This window comes from Canis lupus, chromosome 28 (assembly GCF_003254725.2).
Source record: "Canis lupus dingo isolate Sandy chromosome 28, ASM325472v2, whole genome shotgun sequence".
Lineage (NCBI taxonomy): Eukaryota > Metazoa > Chordata > Mammalia > Carnivora > Canidae > Canis > Canis lupus.
Window position 1 is genome coordinate 27,984,789 of NC_064270.1, and position 19,886 is coordinate 28,004,674.

At 36.0% G+C, this 19,886-nt stretch overlaps 1 protein-coding gene across 3 annotated transcripts in view; it reads right to left on the reverse strand.

Moving 5' to 3' along the window:
* PDZD8 (PDZ domain containing 8) overlaps positions 1-19,886 on the reverse strand; it is an 83,976-nt gene that overhangs the window by 43,911 nt on the left and 20,179 nt on the right. For all 3 annotated transcript variants that reach the window (XR_003144251.3, XR_003144249.3, XM_025467367.3), the window contains exon 2: positions 13,774-13,899. Coding sequence is in view for 1 of the 3 variants with exons in the window: in XM_025467367.3 (XP_025323152.1) it covers positions 13,774-13,899 (126 nt within the window). In the remaining 2 variants the exon portion in view is untranslated. The remainder of the gene's footprint in view (positions 1-13,773; positions 13,900-19,886) is intronic.

Below are 19,886 nucleotides of genomic sequence, written 5' to 3' on the forward strand. Positions count from 1 at the left end.
TAAAAAAAATAAAAATAAAAAAATAAAACTAATGTGCTATATTTTGGCTAATTGATTTTAAATTTAAAACAATTAACTATACTAAATGGGAAAAAATAAATATATATTCATGAGGGAAACACACTGATCAGATATCTTCAAATTAGACTGAATTTAAAAAATAAGTTGCAGAGTGATACATAGAATAGGATACCACCTCTGTGAAAATTACACACACATAAAATAGTACAATATAGTTGTTTATGAACACACCCACACTTCACCATCTAACAGTGTGACTCTAGGCAAAATATTTAACTTCTCAAAACCCATCTGTGTCTCTAAAATTTAGAGCAAAAATAATACCACTTAGACTGTTGTGAAAACAAAAGAAGACAATGCATCCAAGGCATTTAGTATAGCACCTAGCAAACACTAAGTGTCCTGTTGTTTATTTCTATTATTTTAAAAACAGCTGTCAAAGATTAACTATCATCTAATTTTACTGTTTAATATTCAGATCTGAAAAGGAAATCTCAGGCCCAATCTCGAGATGATATAAGGCAGTTTTACTCTTGAAGGAAAAAAATATTACCCACATGTCTAGCTTCCATATTACCTGTCTTCTAAATCAGAGCATAAGCCTACCAGTGTATTTCAGGAATAAGTTTGGGAATAGCTTTAGCATTAATTAGCGTTTTGTCTGCTACTCTTATTACTTTATGTCTACACAAAGATCATGGGGGTAGAAGTGAGATTTAAAAAGAAAAGGTGGATATAACATATTAGAGTAATATGAGAAAACTGTGTCCTAAGGTTGGAGATCTCAAGCAAATTATGTCCATACTTCACAAACTGGTTTCATAAACCAAAAAGCCTGAATAAACTTCATGGCAAAACAAAAACAATCCTATATTTATTTTTTAATCATAAAAGTAAATTTAAACTTTGTGCCTAACAGCCTACTGACAAAAAATTAAGAAGATTCATAATTATTCATAAAATACTAAGTTTAGAAAAATGAGAATTTTCATCAAAGCTCTGCTGCCACCATCTGCTCAAAAGAGTAAACTACTACCTGCAGGTCTTTACTGTCACGTATAGGCTATGCACCAGCTAATGCTCCCAAATTCTCAGGAGATATTAATCTTCAGGATTGAAGCACAATTACAATTCTCAAGAATCCTTCCTTTTTTTAAGATTTTTATTTTATTTATTCATAGAGACAGAGAGAGAGAGAGAGAGAGGCAGAGACACAGGCAGAGGGAGAAGCAGGCACCACACAGAAAGCCTGACATGGGACTCAATCCTGGGTCTCCAGGATCATGCCCTGGGCTGCAGGCGGCGCTAAACCGCTGCGCCACCAGGGCTGCCCTCAAGAATCCTTCCTTGAAAGCGTAACACTTTAATCATATTTTTATATTTTTCATAACATCTTTTGAAGCACAATTCTCAAGAATCCTTCCTTGAAAGCATAACACTTTAATCATATTTTTATATTTTTCATAACATCTTCTTAATGTTTTTGAAGAGAATCACACAAAGCTTAACAATGATTAACTTAAAATTTGAGTCACAGACCTGAAGGTAAGAAAAGAAAACATAAAAGCAAATCTTTGTAAACTTGATTTACGCAATGATTTTCTTAAGACAGGACAGCAAAAGTGTAAGTACCAAAGGAAAAAGAAAAAGAAAAATGAGACTTCAACGAAATTAAAATTTTTGTGTTTCAAAGGACATCACCAAGTAAGTGAAAAGACAATTCACAGAATGGGAGAAAATATTTTCAATTAGGACTTGGACATTTCTCCATAGAAGATAGGCAAATAGCCAATAAGCACATGAAAACAGGCTCAACACCATTAGCCATCAGGGAAATGACAATCAAAATCACAATGAGATGCCACTTCACACTCACTAGAGATCAAAAAAGGAAACACATACTAGTGAGGATGTAGAGAAACAAATCTTTGTACTTTGCTGGAAGGAAGTAAAATGGTGCAGCCACTTTGAAAAATAGTTTGGCAGTTCCTTAAAAAGTTAACATATCACACAGCACTTCCACTCCTGGGTATATAACCAAGAGGAATGAAAGCATACATTCACACAAAATCTTAATATGCATGTTCAAAGCAGCATTATTCTTAATAGCCAAAACATAAAAACAACCTATATACCAAACAACTGATGAAGAGGTAAATAGAATGTGGCAGATACACAAAATGGAATATTATTTGGCAATAAGAGGAAATGAAGTAATAATACATGCAACAATATGAATGAACCTCAAAAAAATGCTCAGTGAAAAAAGCCGGTCACAAAAGACCACGTACTATATGAATCCACCTTTATATGAAAGGCTTGGAGTAGGTAAATTTAGAGACAGAAAGTATATCAGTGGTTACTCTGGGCCAGGGAGGAGGGTTAGGGGGACTAGGGATTGAATACTAATGGGTATAGTTTCTTTAGGAGGGACAAAAATATTCTAAAATTAGATTGTGATGATGGTTGCACAACCCTGTGAATGTACTCAAACACAATGAATCCTATACTTTACATGGATGAATTGTATGGTTTGTGAGTTATATCTCAATAAAGCTGATTAAAGAAAAAAAGAATAATGAATGATCATAACAAAGAGTAAAATCATTAGGGTTACACTAAAACTTTTAAACATTTGCTACAAAAAGATATGATAAATCCTTGATTTATCATTACTATGAATCAATATACTGTGAAAAGATGCACATTTCAATAAAACATAAGCCTGATTTTTATCTGGTATTTGATAACAGAAAACATTAAAAAACAGAAAACCTTTTGAAACAAAATAAATTCCAAATGAAAATTGTTTAAAATATTGAAATACCACAAATATTTAACATTCAATAGTTTTTCTTAACAATGAAATTTTAAAGTACACAAAGCATTAGTTGCTCTGATAATCCTGATCTTTGTTTTGTGACAAATATTCCAGATATAGAAAATTTTCATTTTGCACTAATTGGTCCAACTGTTAAAAGTACTTCCAAAAACACCTCCAGACTGGATGTTAGGGTTCATTATGTCTCAGATAACTTAATTTCTTTTTTTAATAATAAAAATATTTTGCTGGATTGTCCAGAACAGGTTTTGCCATTGAAATAGATACTGCTTTTATTCATTCTGATTTTAATTTTTATTTATTTATTTAAGTGAGAGAGAGAAAGAGCATAATCAGGCAAGAGGGGTAGAGAGGGAAATAGTCTCCCCACTGAGCAGGGAACCCAACTCAGGGCTTCATCCCAGGACCCTGCACCACCTGAGCTGAAGGCAGACTTAAGCTTAACCAACTGAGCTAACCAGGTGCCTCTATTAATTCTGATTTTAGATCAACTTCTGATTCTACCTCAGAGCATACCACAACATTGACATATTCTCTTTACGTTTCTTCCATTAAAGCGCTTACAAAGAACTGTAGCCTATAGTGAATATTCAATTATTAGAAAAAGCCTGCAAACATTATTAGTACTCTAACAAAGTAACTTTAGTTTCTCCCAGAAAAGTTAACACAACACAGAAGCATGTCTCATACTGCTATTTTAAAGATTTATTTTGCTTGGAAAACTTCTCTTTTGAAAAAAATGAAGTATTATTTCTTAGGGTTTGTATATACTACGCATATAAATTTATTAATATTCATTTAGTTTGTAAGAATGACTCCCATTAGCAGACAGGGCAAAAGTTACACTCAAGACTGATTGTTAGGATTCCTGGGTGGTTTGGTGGTTTAGGGCCTAGCTTCGGCCCAGGGCATGATCCTGGAGTTCCAGGATTGAGTCCCGCATTGGGCTCCCTGCATGGAGCCTGCATCTCCCTCTGCCTGTGTTTCTGCCTCTGTGTGTCTCTCATGAATGAATGGATAAAATCTTTTTTTTTTTTTTTTTTTTTTAAAGACTGACTGTTGAGACCATGACTGTTCCTCTCTACAAGTCCCATATCTGATCCCCAGGACATACTTCCTATGTCAGTGTTTCCTGTGCCTGCTTTTGACGTGTAGTCAGTGAATTTCTTCACTCAATAATGACTCTACGTTGAAAGAAGAATTATAATATTTCCTTCCACTTTTTGACTGGTATCTCCTAACATGTAAATTTTTGGAGAGATGCCAGGAAGAATTTCCTACTGGAAACACAAGTACCAGTCAGGTGAATTTAGAAAGCATTTGCTTTAGCTTAGGCAGAACATTTGAAACAAGAATCCATTTTTCATCCTACATGCCTATGTACTTACAATTCAATCTTGAATTAAAGGCTTTAAATTATATAATCACCATAAATAGGTGGTAACAATCACTGGCTAATACATATTTTGAGTCAAATGAACACTCAGTATATGCTGAATGACCGAGAAATGGTATGAAAAATTTTTAACTATACTACTTTGAAAGGGGGAAGAGTCCATACTACTGAACAAAATGGCAAAGGAAATTGCCTTTAGACCCCTCTGTCTCCTGAAAGAGCTATTGTTAGTTCTATGAAAGTTCTAAGTTCAAAAGGTTAATTTTCTTAATGGCAAAAGTATATTAAAACCTCATGTTAACAACACAAACACTACTTATCAAGAAGAGACAATTTATAAGACTCAAGGCCAAACCACTGAGAACAGGAAATTCCCAATGTGCCCTTTTAGTAGAAGCTCATTTTATACCTAAAGTGAAAAACAGAAATCCTCTTAAAAAAAAAAAAAGATTAAACGTAATTTCAAAGGAGTCTTACACCTGTAGGGAGTCAAATATCAACTCATGGGTTGTGAAAAGAATCGAATGTAGCTGACCTCCTCCTATACATGCTTAGGGCCTATACCATCCCTTCCCTTCCCCTGGAAACCATCCCACTCAGAATTTAACTCTCTTGTCTATGACAAAGACTTCCAACCTAATGTCTAGTTCTGTTCCTGCTTTGCTCCTTCTTCTTCTTTTTTTTTTTTTAAGATTTACTTATTTTGAGAAGGGGAGAGCAAGCACACAAGCGAATGGGAGGAGGGGCAGATAGAAGAGAGAATCCCAAGTTGACTCCCCACTGAGTGAGGAACCCAACACAGGGTTTGATCCCAAGACCCCAGGACTACGACCCAGGCTAAAATCAAGAATTGGAGGCTCAACCAACTGAGCCACCCAGGTGCCCCTCTCCTGTTTTGTTTCGAAAACCCCAAGTTTACAGAATATCTGTAGAGGGAAATCTAACCATGCCCTACTACTAAAGAATATATAAAATCATGTTTACCTCCCTCTAAAATAAGCACCTCTATTTCTCTTACTAGTGATGAAAGGCAGAAACTGTGTCTTGCTTTTTATAACGACTAATATCTGGAAAAATAATATCTGATGACCAAATCAAAGTCAATTTGCCATAATTCTACTCAACTCAAATCCTTAATAGTCATTTGCTTCTCCCACCTATACCCATCACATATTCAGCCACTCAAGAAATCTTGTCCTAGTTATCTTATTTGTCCCCTTCTTTCTGTTCCTATTGATTTCAAGTATCTTTCAAGTGCTTACCTTTTCACCTTTAACCTGTAACACCTCTTAATTAGTCTCTGGGGCTTTACCTCTCTATGCAATCTACCTTATAAACAGCAATCATCTTAAAACAAGTGTTTCTTTTTTTTTTTTTTTTTTAAACAAGTGTTTCTTAATGTCATCTTCAGACACTTTCAATAACTTACCTCTGATTAAAGGATAACTATCTTGGACTTCGGCTAGCAAATTTGGCCCTGACCTTTCATCTAAACATCGATAGTTCAGACAGGTCTCTGAAAATACTTCAAAAATTCTCACTTTTGTCTTTTTTTTTTTTTTAATTTTTATTTATTTATGATAGTCACAGAGAGAGAGAGAGGCGCAGAGACACAGGCAGAGGGAGAAGCAGGCTCCACGCACCGGGAGCCCAACGTGGGACTCGATCCCGGGTCTCCAGGATCGCGCCCTGGGCCAAAGGCAGGCGCCAAACCGCTGTGCCACCCAGGGATCCCCCCTTTTTTTTTTTTTAAAGATTTTATTTATTCATGAGAATACATGGGGGGTGGGGGGGGGCGGCAGAGACACAGGCAGAGAGAGAAGCAGGCTCCATGCAGGGAGCTTGACATGGGACTCGATCCCCAGTCTCCAGGATCACACCCTGGGCCGGAGGCGGCGCTAAACCCCCGAGCCACCCCGGGCTGCCCTTACTTTTGTCTTATTGGCTCTTTTCCCAATCATCTACATTATGTATTTTTATTTAATTAATAAATAATCATAGGCCCCATTAGTGGATGGTTAGCAAATACATATATGTATAGACACTTATAGGTATATAATACATATAAAATATACATAATTTAGAAATCATTAATTTACCTAGTTCTCCCAATTTCAGTTCATTCTCTTAGCATTGTTCTTTGCCTTGGTTCTTTGCCCTTTCATATTTTTGTACTTTAAATCCTGGTTCCCAGTAACATCAGCAATTTACTTATTTGCTTAATCCTGTAATACATCTCATTAATAAATTAATAAATGGCAAAATGACAGACCTAAATACAACTTAATCATTACATTAAATGTAAATGAACTAAACACTCCAATGAAAAGGTAGATTGTCAGACTACACGTAAAAGAATCAACTGTTTGTAATGTAGACTTAAACCAGAAAACACAAAAAGTCTGAAAGTGAAAGACTGTAGAAAAAACATAGAAACGATATAAATAAACATAAGAAAACTGTAGCAGCTTTATCAATACTACACAAAATAAATATCAAAACAAGAAATATTATGATACAAAAAAGGGACCCTTTGTAAATGGTAAAAGGGCCAATATATCATGAAGAAATATGCACCTAATAACGAAACTACAAAAAAAGAGATAAATTCATAGTCATGCTTGAAGATTTAAACACACTTTCATTCAGCAATTGACAGAACTAGAATAAAAACATCAGTAAGTACACAGAAGATCTGAATCACTTTACTGGCAGTCCTTACTTTGAGTTACTGCAAATGAGAACTCTGTCCCTGCTTTATACTGTTCTGATATGCAAGGTTTTGGTTAACATAGTTCCATGCTGAGTGAGGACTATTTGTATATGTTTTTATATAGTTTTGGGTTTTGGAAGTATGTTAATGCTCTACATATTAAAATAAGAATCAATAAGGATAGAAAGGCAGAGGTGGGAGGGAGGAAAACCAAAACTGAAAGCAAACAGAAAAAAAATAAACCCAGCTATATTTCAAATGAAAACATAACACAGTGAAGGGGGAAAATTAATCTAATTTATGAATACAGTACTTGACCATATGACCCTTATCTTGGGTAGAGTGGGAGTGGGGGGGAACTACAAATAAATCCTGAATTCCTTTTTGTAAGTACATTTTCTCTACTTCTAGGGACAAAGCAATTCTGAAACTATTTGAGATGTATTACAGGATTAAGCAAATAAGTAAATTGCTGATGTTACTGGGAACCAGGATTTAAGGTACAAAAATATGAAAGGGCAAAGAACCAAGGCAAAGAACAATGCTAAGAGAATGAACTGAAATTGGGAGAACTAGGTAAATTAATGATTTCTAAATTATGTATATTTTATATGTATTATATACCTATAAGTGTCTATACATGTATGTATTTGCTAACCATCCACTAATGGGGCCTATGATTATATATGAGCAGCAATGAATATAATACCCAAAACCCAGATCTTGATTTTAATATCATTTTCAACTAAAAGGAACCATGGCTCTGGAAAAATAACTGATTATAGAACTGTGACAGAGAAGATACAAAACGAACCCAGAATAGCTGTTACACCACAAAATGATAAAGACCTTAAAAAAAAAAAAGACAGGATTATGTCAGATGCAGCATACATGAGCCAGTTTGAAGGGGTTCCTAGAGGCCAAATATGGGACAATTTAGGTACCAAAATATTAAAAATAGTAAAGAAAAATAAAACAGGAATCCATGAATCCGTGCAGATAATAGGAATAAGGGAAGACTTGTGGTAACTGAGTAAAATGTTAACTGCTGTAGTTTTCTGTTTTTGTGCTAACATTTGAAAATTTTTTAAATGACGTTATTTTTGGAATCCAGTAAAACACTTTAGAAGCTACTGACAAAATAGTCTTCAGAACAGTGTGACTCAGTGAAGAATTGACCTTAATTAGAATCTCCTATCTATAATTAGTACAGGTTATCCTAAATATACTGCTTTAGAGTACAGAACTCTCACACAACAAAATTTCAGAGTCTCTGCCTTTACAAACTATAATCTTAGTTTGTTTAAAACATAACTGGTTGATAAAACCAGACAAACAAAAGAAAATATATCTATTACATCAATGTTTTTAAAATATAAAGATGTATATGACAAATTCCTCCTAGAATTTGGTGCCAGAATTTCTTTTCCCCTGAAGAACATGCACAGTATACCAGAAAATAAAAGCTATGTAATCCATCAAGTTTCCTTTGTTGCCAGAAAACTGATCTTTTCTTCTCTATATGGTTGTTTTTTTATATACTTTATCTTCTATTTAACTGCATATGGGCAAATATTTTCTCTGCAAAATACCTCAAATCCTAAAATGAAATATAATTTATGAGAAAATTTATAAATCAAAAAATAATCTTAACAATATGACTGCAATACTAATGTGAAATAATTTAGTTTTCTAATAGCAGTGCTACGAATACAGCAATTGAGTTCATCTGTGGTTTAAAAAGTCAGCTTTAGGGCAGCCTGGTGGCTCATTGGTTTAGCGCTGTCTTCAGCCCAGGGCGTGGTCCTGGAGACCTGGGATCAAAGTCCCACGTTGGGCTCCCTGCATTGGAGCCTGCTTCTCCTTCTGCCTGTGTCTCTGCCTCTCTCTCTGTCTCTCCCTCTCTCTCTCTCTCATGAATAAATAAAATCTTAAAAAAATTTTTTTTTAAAAAGTCAGCTTTAGTCAATGCAAAAAAAATTTGACACAAAGTATTAGAACCAATTTTACAAGCAAACTTGTGTTTCTACATGCAAGTTAATTGGGGAATTCAAAACTATATTGCAAATAATTAGAAAATAACTTCCTTTTACACTGTGAGACCCTTTTAAAGTAATAAAATTCAAATTCCAGTTCTTACAACCAAATACGTAAAGAAGAAGATATTTTTGTTTAAAGATTTGTTTTCTTCTTAATACTATGATTATTACATTAAGGCATAATAAGAGAGATTACTGGGGCACCTGGTTTGAGCATCCAACTCTTGATTTTGGCTCAGAGCATGATCTCAGGGTCATGGGATGGAGCCACGCGCTGGGCTCTTCACTCAGCATGGAGTCCCTCTTCCTCTGTTTCTCCTCGCCGCCACCCCCCCACCCCGCTTGCACAATCTTTCTCAAATAAAATTTTTTAAATCTTAAAAAAAAAAGGGCTATGCAGCAAGCACTTGAGGGTTATGTATCTATCTCTTATCACAATTACCAGCAAGGCAGCAAGCATCCTTGCCCATTCTATGGATATGGAACTTGTTTAAAGACATATAATAGTAAGAGCACATGGCTAGGATATGAACACGGCACTCTGTAACTCAAATGCCAGTATTACTACCACTTCATGTTGCCTTTGAAGCATAAAGTTTCCAGTTGTACAACTCCAATACTTTCAGTAAAGTTTGTTTTCTATGAATACTTGGGATTTGTTTCCTCATTGGCAAAATACACTCTTAAAGACTTACAACAGATAAATCTGAAAAAAATCTTCACACAGATTTGTGTGAAACTATATCAAAATAAACTTAAAAAAAAGTCCTCACAACACAGCCATTATTTCAAATTAAGTAGTTTAAGAAATAAAAAGAAATCTTCATACAGAACTATAGTTTTCTGGGGGATAATGAATTTGATGTTCTGTTTATGGACCTGGGAAAGAATTAACTAAAGTTCATTATTTTTACCAGATTCAAGGTCAAGTCCTAAAAAGCCTAAGAAATAATTCTTAGTATTCCTAAGAATGTTAACCTAAAACTATTAACAATAGTAAATGATACAAATGACATTATACCAACTAGAATCTGTAGGTCTCTTTTGAGCAAGATAAACGTGAATATGCATGTCTAAATGCTAAAATAACTCATGACAGCATGCTAATTCAAAACAATTTTAGCCACATACAAATGGTCAGTCCACAGATATGTTTTAATTTTAAATCTTATGTTCTTGGGGCAGGGGCAGCTGGGTGGCTCGGTTAAGCCTCAGGCCATGATCTCATGGGTCATGGGATAGAATCCTGTGTCGGGCTCCACACTCAGCTGGGAGTCCACTTGAAGATTCTCTCTCTATGCACCCCCCCACATGCTCTGCTTCTAAAGTAAATAAATAAATCTTTAAAAAATGTTTATGTTCTCTTAAAAATTTGTTCAATAATTTTATTCTATTTGCTCAAACCTTTATATCATTAAATGAAGTCGTCATGGCAAAAAAAAATCTCTCAAGAAAACCTTTAAGTTTCCAAAATTGAAGCAAGCATTCCTCCTTCCTCCAAAAAGGGCACTTATTTTTCTTCCATTTTTTTCTACAGTGTCGCTTTCTTTCTGCTTTAGAGTTTACAGTATATCACAGGACATGAGTTTATTCAAGACCAGGAAAAATTATTAAAATATAAATGCCTAGATTACAGTAATATATATATCCTCTTTAGTCTGAATCCTACAAACTTGGAATCTATCTTACCTGAGAGTTCTACTTTTTATACTAAGAAAAAAGTTTAGAAGAAAAGTAATGTAAGATTTTAATGAAAAAAATATGAAAAGAATGTTTAGAATTCAATTTGAAGACAAAAAGGCAAGGATGAATAGAAATGTAATTTATTCTTTACATCATAAACAATTTTAAGTAATCCTTAACTTATGTGAAAATAACACAGCACCACAACACTAGGTAACTTTAATATGGTTGGGTTTAGGGCAGCCCGGGTGGCTCAGCGGTTTAGCGCCGCCTTCAGCCCAGGGTGTGATCCTGGAGACCCGGGATCGAGTCCTGCGTCGGGCTCCTGGCATGGAGCCTGCTTCTCCCTCTACCTGTGTCTCTGCCTCTTTCTCTCTGTGTCTCTCATGAATAAATAAATAAAATCTTTTTAAAAAAACATGGTTGGGTTTATAAAGATAGTGACTAGAAAATGCTCTAGACAGGTGTGTGCTTTCTCCCAAGAAGAAGCTGTCACCTGGAGGAAGGTGATGGCAATATAACCCAAGTTTACAGGCTATTGTCTCTACTTTCCTCTTCAACTTCTAAAAATGTGAGTTAACAACGAACTACTGTCCATGCTTTCCATATCAAATCCCTAGAAATGCTGATCCTTATTTTTTAATTTTTTTGACCAGTGATACAGTAACAAAAATCAAACAATATAAAAAAGTTTATAGTGAAAAGTTTGCCTCTCACCTTTACCCCCAGTCCATCATCAACCCAGTTCCCTCTCCTATACCCCTTAAGAAAGTTTTCTTTCAAGTTCTTTCAGAAATTCATTATATAGTTCTTTATTAAAATAAAGTAGGACAGACACACTCACAAATTGTAATGCTTATCACTTATCTCAATCCAATGTGACCTAAATAATGCCTGACTATACTTGCTCAGTGCCTTCATGAAGTCTTTGATTCATGGCTGACAGCAAGGCTTTAACAAGCAGTACCTCAGATAAAGCAAAAGAATGGTGAGCACCGGTGACACCAACAGCTAGTAGTTGAACAGCCACAACCAATATAATCAATCTATACTCCCACCAGCAACATTAAGGCAAAAGAACTAGTTTTTATAAATTCCTATAACAGTATCTCCTTATTACACATCACCTACATCATAGTAAACAAATGTATGTTGAATAAATGAATAATAAATCTCCTTCAAGGCTGTCTTTGTAGGTTTGGGAAAGGGTAGATGAGCAGCCAGATACAGGAGGGGCAAGAAATTTTGTCCAAAACTGCCCTTCTAATGTCTTAAAGTTGCTATACTATTTTGGAAAAGTTAATCCAATGGTATGATTCTGAATCCACAAGAAATGTGAATCTACAAGAAAATTCAGTAGAACAAAAAAAAAGAAACATCTGGTCAAAATTTCCTTAGTCATAGGTCACTTAAAAAATGTCCTTCCAAAAAAAACAAAAAACAAAAAAATGTCCTTCCTAATCTTAATAGGACAAGCCCAAATTAAAATTAGGTATCTAATACTCCCGCTTACCATATCATATTTAGTTTACTCATTTCAAAAAGCTGGGTTTTTAACTGTATATGTCTTTTACTGTACACTGTGGTCCCTTTTACAAAATCTACACTATATTTAGTCTTTCCTTGATAAAAGAATTCCTTTTCAACCAGTCTTTCTGACATAATGATGTACAGTATTGAATCACTCCAAGACAAAACAAAAGAAGTGTTTAGCACATTAGTATACTCAAAATTAACATATTAGCAAGGACACAAATACATTAGGTACAAAATATAACTCTGTACCCCGGCACTTCTTGTTTTTATGAGCTAGAAATAAAAATAGAAGTGATAAGTACCAAGTAAGGGTACAAATAAGTGTCATATAAATGTAGCATAAGGACAATATTCTTGTACTTGAAATAAACAGAACAATTAAAGAGGCAGTTGCTGAAGTGGATCAAGGAAGTCTGGTTTCAAGGAGCAGAAAACAGGGTAAGGCCTTCAGTGGAGAATCAACACAAGAAGCATAGTACTTTAAAATATCTAAGGCAGGGAATAGTGAACTATGTCCATGGGCCAAATCCAGTCCCTGCTTGTTTTTCTGTAGCCTATAAACTACCAAAGGATTTTACATTTTTTAAATGATAGAAAAAAATTAAGAGTATTTCAGGACACATGAAAATTATGAAATTCATATGTAGAGTTTTATGGGCACACAGCCATACTATGCCCATTCGTTTACCTGCTGTCTATGACTGCTTTCATCCTATAAGGCTGAGCTGAGTAATGGCAACAGAGACCATGTGAATCATGAAGCCTAAAATATTTACTATCTGGCCCTTGAGAGAGAAAGTTTGCCAACCTCCTGCTTTAAGAAAGAAAGCCTATGTGGCTGAGACATTATGAGTGAGGAGCTAAGAAGTGAAAGAAGCTAGAGAAGCAAGAGACGCATGTAGGCCACAGCAAGGATTTGGGTCTATATTCTAGTAACAGGGAAGCCATTAAAGAATTTTAAGTAGGAAAGTGACAAGAAGATTTGCATTTTAAAAAGCTCATTCTGGTGGTTACATCTGTAATCAGTATTAGGAGAAAAGTAAGGAGGTTAGTGTACTAGTTTAAGCAAGATATGAACACAGTTTAGACCATGGGGCATGCAAAGTAAAGTAAGGAGGCTGGACAAGATTATTTTGGAGATCCCTTTTCAGCTCTAAAATGTTAAGAATCGCAGGGCTTTCTAAATCTGGATTTGCAACTTTCCAGGGTATTTATGATTATCACATACAAGTCTGGAGAATGTTGTACCAAAACAGCTCTCCAAAAGTCAGTAAATTAGAAATATGCCAAAAGAGCATCAAGCATCTAAAAAGTCTGGGAATTACTGAAGAATAAATGATCCTCTCCATTAGAATACTTTCTAAAATATGGTATATATTTTTTGCAAGCTGGAAAGGATTAGTTTTAGGAAATTTATGATTAAAGATTTACAGATCATAAAATATAAATTAACCCAAAGGGGGAACAAACACAAATATAGTTAAGTATATTTTCACTGCACTTTCTTTCCCATAATGTAGCAAAGATGAAACAAAGAACATACCTGCTACACTCTAACAATGTAACTTTAAGGCGGCCTTCAGTAAGTGCCCATTGTTGTATATGGATATGCTCTTCTTCATCTTCTTCAAATCCTTGCGAAGTTTGGAATGGAAAAAACGGCTTAAACCTGAGAAAAGTAAAGATAATACTAAATTTTGGGGCAATAAACACCACAGTTTGAAGAGTAATAACAAAACTTACCTATAGGAAAACAACAGAAAACACCTAATACTGCATGTACCCTAAAAACCCAAAGCTTATCATATACTCTCCTACAATGGCAGCAGATGGTGCCTTCTCTGTGGCACCCAGAACTCCTGTTTTCTTTTTTTCTTTCTTTTTTTTTTTTTTGGCATGCCCTCATTGATAAGGTAGGACACTTAGAAAAAAGGAAACAAAAATCTAAAGACCACCATTAGGCCCTGAAACTTGGGTGGGGCAGGATAGATATTCTTTCTGGACCAGATGGGAAGAGTGTTCCTATTGTACAAGATCAAAATTCAGAATGCACTGTTCCTGGAAACAATATAATTGATAGTAATTAGTACATGGCAATGATTAATAATAACAATTAATGGTGGTAAAGGTACTCATTAGAATTGTTTACTATTTGCCAGGCAGTATGCTAAGAGCTTTCCAAGCTTTCTCTCATGTAATGCTTACAATGCTTGAAAGGATGCTATAACTAGCTTCCCTTTCCAGATGAGAATAGTGAGTCTTAGAGGTTAAAGGATTTGCTCAATGTTACATGGTGGGTGGCAAAACCAGAATTCAAGGTAGTCTGACTGCATCAAAATCCAAACACTTCAGTTACCCATGAATAATTCAGGCCTCTATGTACATATTCTTTAATACTCTGGTTTTCATGGAGAAACTTATGCTGTGTTATGAACTGTAGGCTTTAAAAACTCTAATTTGAAACACAAATTCATGTCTTCATTAAAGCAACGGACAAAGAAAATGAAGAGAAAATTGGGCTCAGCGACCTAAAGTTCTCAATTCACTTTATACACTGCCACTAGACATGGCATTTGTCTGCTTGAAGCTTCAATGGCTTCTTATTAACCCCACACGAAAAGATAGTCAAAAGTTCTTGATTTCACATCCAAGGTCCACCACAATTAATCTTTCCAATGACATTTTTTCTTATTAGAAACCTTCCTATCTAGAAAGTGTAGTCACCTCACGTACCCAGAAGATACCATACACATTCCTGTTTTCAGGCTTTTTGAACTAACTGGATGTTTCCCCTACATCTCAAAGCCTAGCCAAATCCTAAACACTTTCTAAAATCAGCTTTAGGTCCTAGATCACAGCAGAGCACACACACTGCTTTCACTCCTCTTTATTTTGAGTTACTTAAATTGCCATGATTTATGCCTATATGTGACCTGGTCTCACACTGTTTGTACCCCTCATGCACACAATCAGGGCTCAAGTATGTGTTGAGCTGATTTATGGAAATCCCACACTAAAAATGAAATAAACATTTAGAAAATATTAATAGCCCACTATAGCTAATATTGAAAGATACTGATGGAGAGAAATACTGTTTTATGGTTTTCCCAATCAAACAGGATCAAAGGAAAAACTTTTTAGGGAAAGATACGTAGGTATACAAATAATGCTCAGTGCTTTTCTCCTGCTTCTGAACTAGGAGGGAGGCAGAGTCCTCTCAGTTCCTTAATCTGCATTTGAAGTCATTTATTTATTTTTTATTTATTTTTTTTTATTGGTGTTCAATTTACTAACATACAGAATAACCCCCAGTGCCCATCACCCATTCACTCCCACCCCCCGCCCTCCTCCCCTTCCAACACCCCTAGTTCGTTTCCCAGAGTTAGCAGTCTTTACGTTCTGTCTCCCTTTCTGATATTTCCCACACATTTCTTCCCCCTTCCCTTATATTCCCTTTCACTATTATTTATATTCCCCAAATGAATGAGAACATATAATGTTTGTCCTTCTCCGACTGGCTTACTTCACTCAGCATAATACCCTCCAGTTCCATCCACGTTGAAGCAAATGGTGGGTATTTGTCATTTCTAATAGCTGAGTAATATTCCATTGTATACATAAACCACATCTTCTTTATCCATTCATCTTTCGTTGGACACCGAGGCTCCTTCCACAGTTTGGCTATCGTGGCCATTGCTGCTATAAACATCGGGGTGCAGGTGTCCCGGCGTTTCACTGCATCTGTATCTTTGGGGTAAATCCCCAGCAGTGCAATTGCTGGGTCGTAGGACAGGTCTATTTTTAACTGTTTGAGGAACCTCCACACAGTTTTCCAGAGTGGCTGCACCAGTTCACATTCCCACCAATTTAATTCAAACTGGCACCACATTTTTGAAAAGAAAAAAAATTAGGAACTAAGTCTTATTATGTTAATACATTAATGTAATTGAGTGCTTTTAACATGCAAGCCTTATGGTTCCTGTAGGACACACCACTGTCTTTATCTTTACAAAGATCACTATACTGGTACACAATCAACTTTGAATATAACAATCCAGCTAAGTCACAGCTGTTCTATGAATAAACTTTTCTTGCCATGTATAAACTTAAAATTCAATAAAAACATTTCCCACAGGTGTGTGACTTCAATGTTCTATGAAACAAAATCTTATTTGGTTTATTAATGCTGCTAGCAGAGTTTGCTAAAGTGTTTATGCACAAAAATACATTAAAATCACAAAACTGAATTCCATTTAAATATAGCACACTGAACAGTGGGGTAAAGCTATTTGTTCACCAAGCTAATAAACAGAATCCACACATTCATATCCTCTAAGGACATCTGGTTTTCTAAGGTTTTATGTGCAAGGCTTTAAGTATCCCAAACTCATAAAAAAATCTAAACTATGAAGCAGGCTACTTCTGCCCCTCCGTTTTACCTTCCTATCCTACATTATCCTTCTTCAGAATTTGTGAGCCTTTTTCTTCTGTTAACCAATCACCCTAAAAATGTTACTGTTTTGTCTTTCAAGTGAACAAACTACTTGCACTTCTTCCTGCAGAAGCCTTAAAAAGCAACCCAGAAAGATTAACTTCTGAAATGACAGCAGGAAAAGCTCCACTGACCCTCTCCACAATAAAACTGGTAGAAATTATTAAAACAAAAATAACAGAAACAAAATAATTAAAGCCTCTGAAATGGCCTAAGGGTAAACAGCAATGAAGAAACGTATATTCAAGAAAATCTACAAAAATTTGGTAAGAAAGGTGAGAGTCTGTGGTGCCTAAACCAAGACTACTTCCCTCCAACAAGGTCAGCAAGAGATTCCACTCTAGACTGCCGCAGCCAAGAACACAAGTGGTCTCACTTCCAGCTCACAAACGGCTTTCTTCCTGAGAGGAGCAGGATGGCAGTGTTTCTCATTCAGCCCTTTACTACCTAGGACTCGGGCTAAATTCCAGGCAGGTGTAGTCAAAGAGATGGGAGCTCCCTTCCTTGACCCCGCCCCCATCTGTGGAATGGAGGTTTCACCTTGGGTACAGTGCCCTGATGTCTTTGCTCTGGCTCATGATGCAATCAATGGCTCTATGCCAAGAGAGGCTTGCCTAAAGGACCTCGGGCTTCTGCCTCCCCTACCCAACCTCACACCTAGCTTGGGGAGTTGGGGGTGTCACTCACAAAGAAGCCTGCCATTGTTTCCACCCCCAGCTCCAGAGCTCTGGCTCAAAATTTTTGCTAAGTTGGTTGGAAAAGGAAAGGCAGGCCATAAAAAAAATTCCCAGTCTCTTCACAAAAGAACTAATTTCATTTACCATAAAACATGGAGAAGCTCAAACGTAAATGTGCTCTCAAGAACAATGGAGGTTGTGACGTAAGGCAATTGGGAGGAGATTCATGGATTTAATGAAGATATAGCTTATAAAAAAGACTGCCTAATAGTTTACAGGAAATAAGACAGCTAGGGGAATCTCTCCCAGGTCAGGACAAATATCAAACACTGACCTCAGAAATTATTCCTTCAAAGAAGCCACAATTTGACTGGATTAGTTGGTAGAACAATGTATGCCTCAGGGTACTGGTGAAAACAATAGGCAAAATGGGGGTAGAGGGTAGACTTCACTAAACCCACCAATCACTAAAAGCCAAACAAAAAATAAGCCCTGGGAGAGGGGGACCAGGGCTCAAAGCTGCTACAAAATATTACCTAAAATGTTTAACTTCCAACAAAAATTGTGAAGCATGCAAAGAATCAGGAAAGCAGATTTACTTCTGACCCATAAAGCAGAAAGCGGGCAACACAAACCACCACTGAGAATCAGCAGGTGTTGGATTTAACAGGAAAGGTTTCAAAATAGCTATTACAAATATGTTCACAGAAATTTTTTTAAAAGCATGATTACAGAGGTAAAAGTAGGTATTATGACAATGTCACATCAAAGACAGAATATTAATAAAAATATAGGAATTGTGCATATTAAAAAAATCAAATGGGAATTCCAGAGTTGAAAACTGATAATTGAAATAAAAAATTCACCAAAAGGGCTCTCAACCATAAATATGAACTGGCAGAAGAAAAGAAGTAGTGAATTTGAAGACAGAGCAACAGAGGTTATGCAAGCCAAAGAACAGAGAGAAAAAAGAATAAAGAAAAATTAACTGAACCTTAGAGAAATGTGGGAAACCATTAAGAACACCACACACACATAATGGGAGTGCCAAAGGGAAGGACGAGGAGGAGAGGAGAGAGGGGAGCAGAAAAAATAGTGAAAGAAATATCCAAGGCAGCCAGTAAGCCCTAAAGCCACAAATTAGATGATTCCATTCATATGAAAATCCAGAATAGAGAAATCTATAGAGACAGAAAGTACATTTGTACTTAGGGTTGGGGTGGTAGGAAGATCAGGAGAAAGACAGCTGAAGGGTAGGGGGTTTTTCTTTTTGAGGTGGTAAAACTGTACTGTGGTGATGATGGTACATATCTGTGAATATACTAAAATTTGTTGAATTGTAAGCTTTAAGTAAGTGAATTTTATGGAACATGAATTATATCTGAATAAAACTTTTAAGAAAAATCCCAACCCAGTTTACCCGGAAATAATTCTCTTGTTGTTTTGATACATAAATGTTTGGTTAGAATTATCTGATTTGGGCAGCCCGGGTGTCTCAGAGGGTTAGCACTGCCTTTAGTCCAGGGCGTGATCCTGGAGACCCGGGATCGAGTCCCACGTCGGGCTCCGTGCATGGAACCTGCTTCTCCCTCTGCCTGTGTCTCTGCCTTTCTGTCTCTCTCTGTGTCTCTCATGAATAAATAAATAAAATCTTAAAAAAAAAAAATCTGACTAAATGAGAAACAAAACCATAAATGACAGCTCCATAAAAATAACCTATAGTAAAAAAATAAAAAAGTAACCTATAGTCTCCTTTAAGGTTTATGAAAAACAAAGACTTATTAAACAGTTACCAAACCAGGTACTGACTAAAAACCACTTATTTGCTCACTTAATCCTTACAACTACCCTGAAACTGGGCTTTAGCAGGTCTAACCAGATCTTAGAAGTCTTACAGATACTATGCATTTAGAAGTTGTACAGATACTGAATTCAATACCAGAACTTATATTAGTCTGCTAGGCCTGCTGAAACAGAAAATCACAAACTGTGTGGCTTAAAAAACAGAAATTTATCTTTCATGGTTCTGGAGGCTACAAGTCCAACATTAAAGTATCAAGAGGTTTAGTTTCTGGTAAGACCTCTCAGCTTGGCTTGCAGACAGGCACCTTCTTGCTGTATCCTCTCAGGGCTTTTTCTATCTGCACACATACTCATGCTTCTTTCTCTTCTTGTAAGAACATTGATTCCTACTGGATTAAGCCTCCATCCTTCTGACCTCACTTAACCTTAATTACCTCATTAAAGGCCCTATCTCAAACACCATTACGCTGAGAGTTAGGGCTTCAACATATGAATTCCGGAGTACACAACTCAGTCCACAACAAAACTCAAATGTAACTCCAGAGCCTGGTCAATAGTCCCTGAGATTGATTTGATTGCCACACAGTTTTCTGCAGGAGTAATGCACTAAACTTGGCCTGAAGGTACCCAGCAAGGATGCTCATGGTTTCACATATATTATTGTTTTTGATCCATAAAGTAACA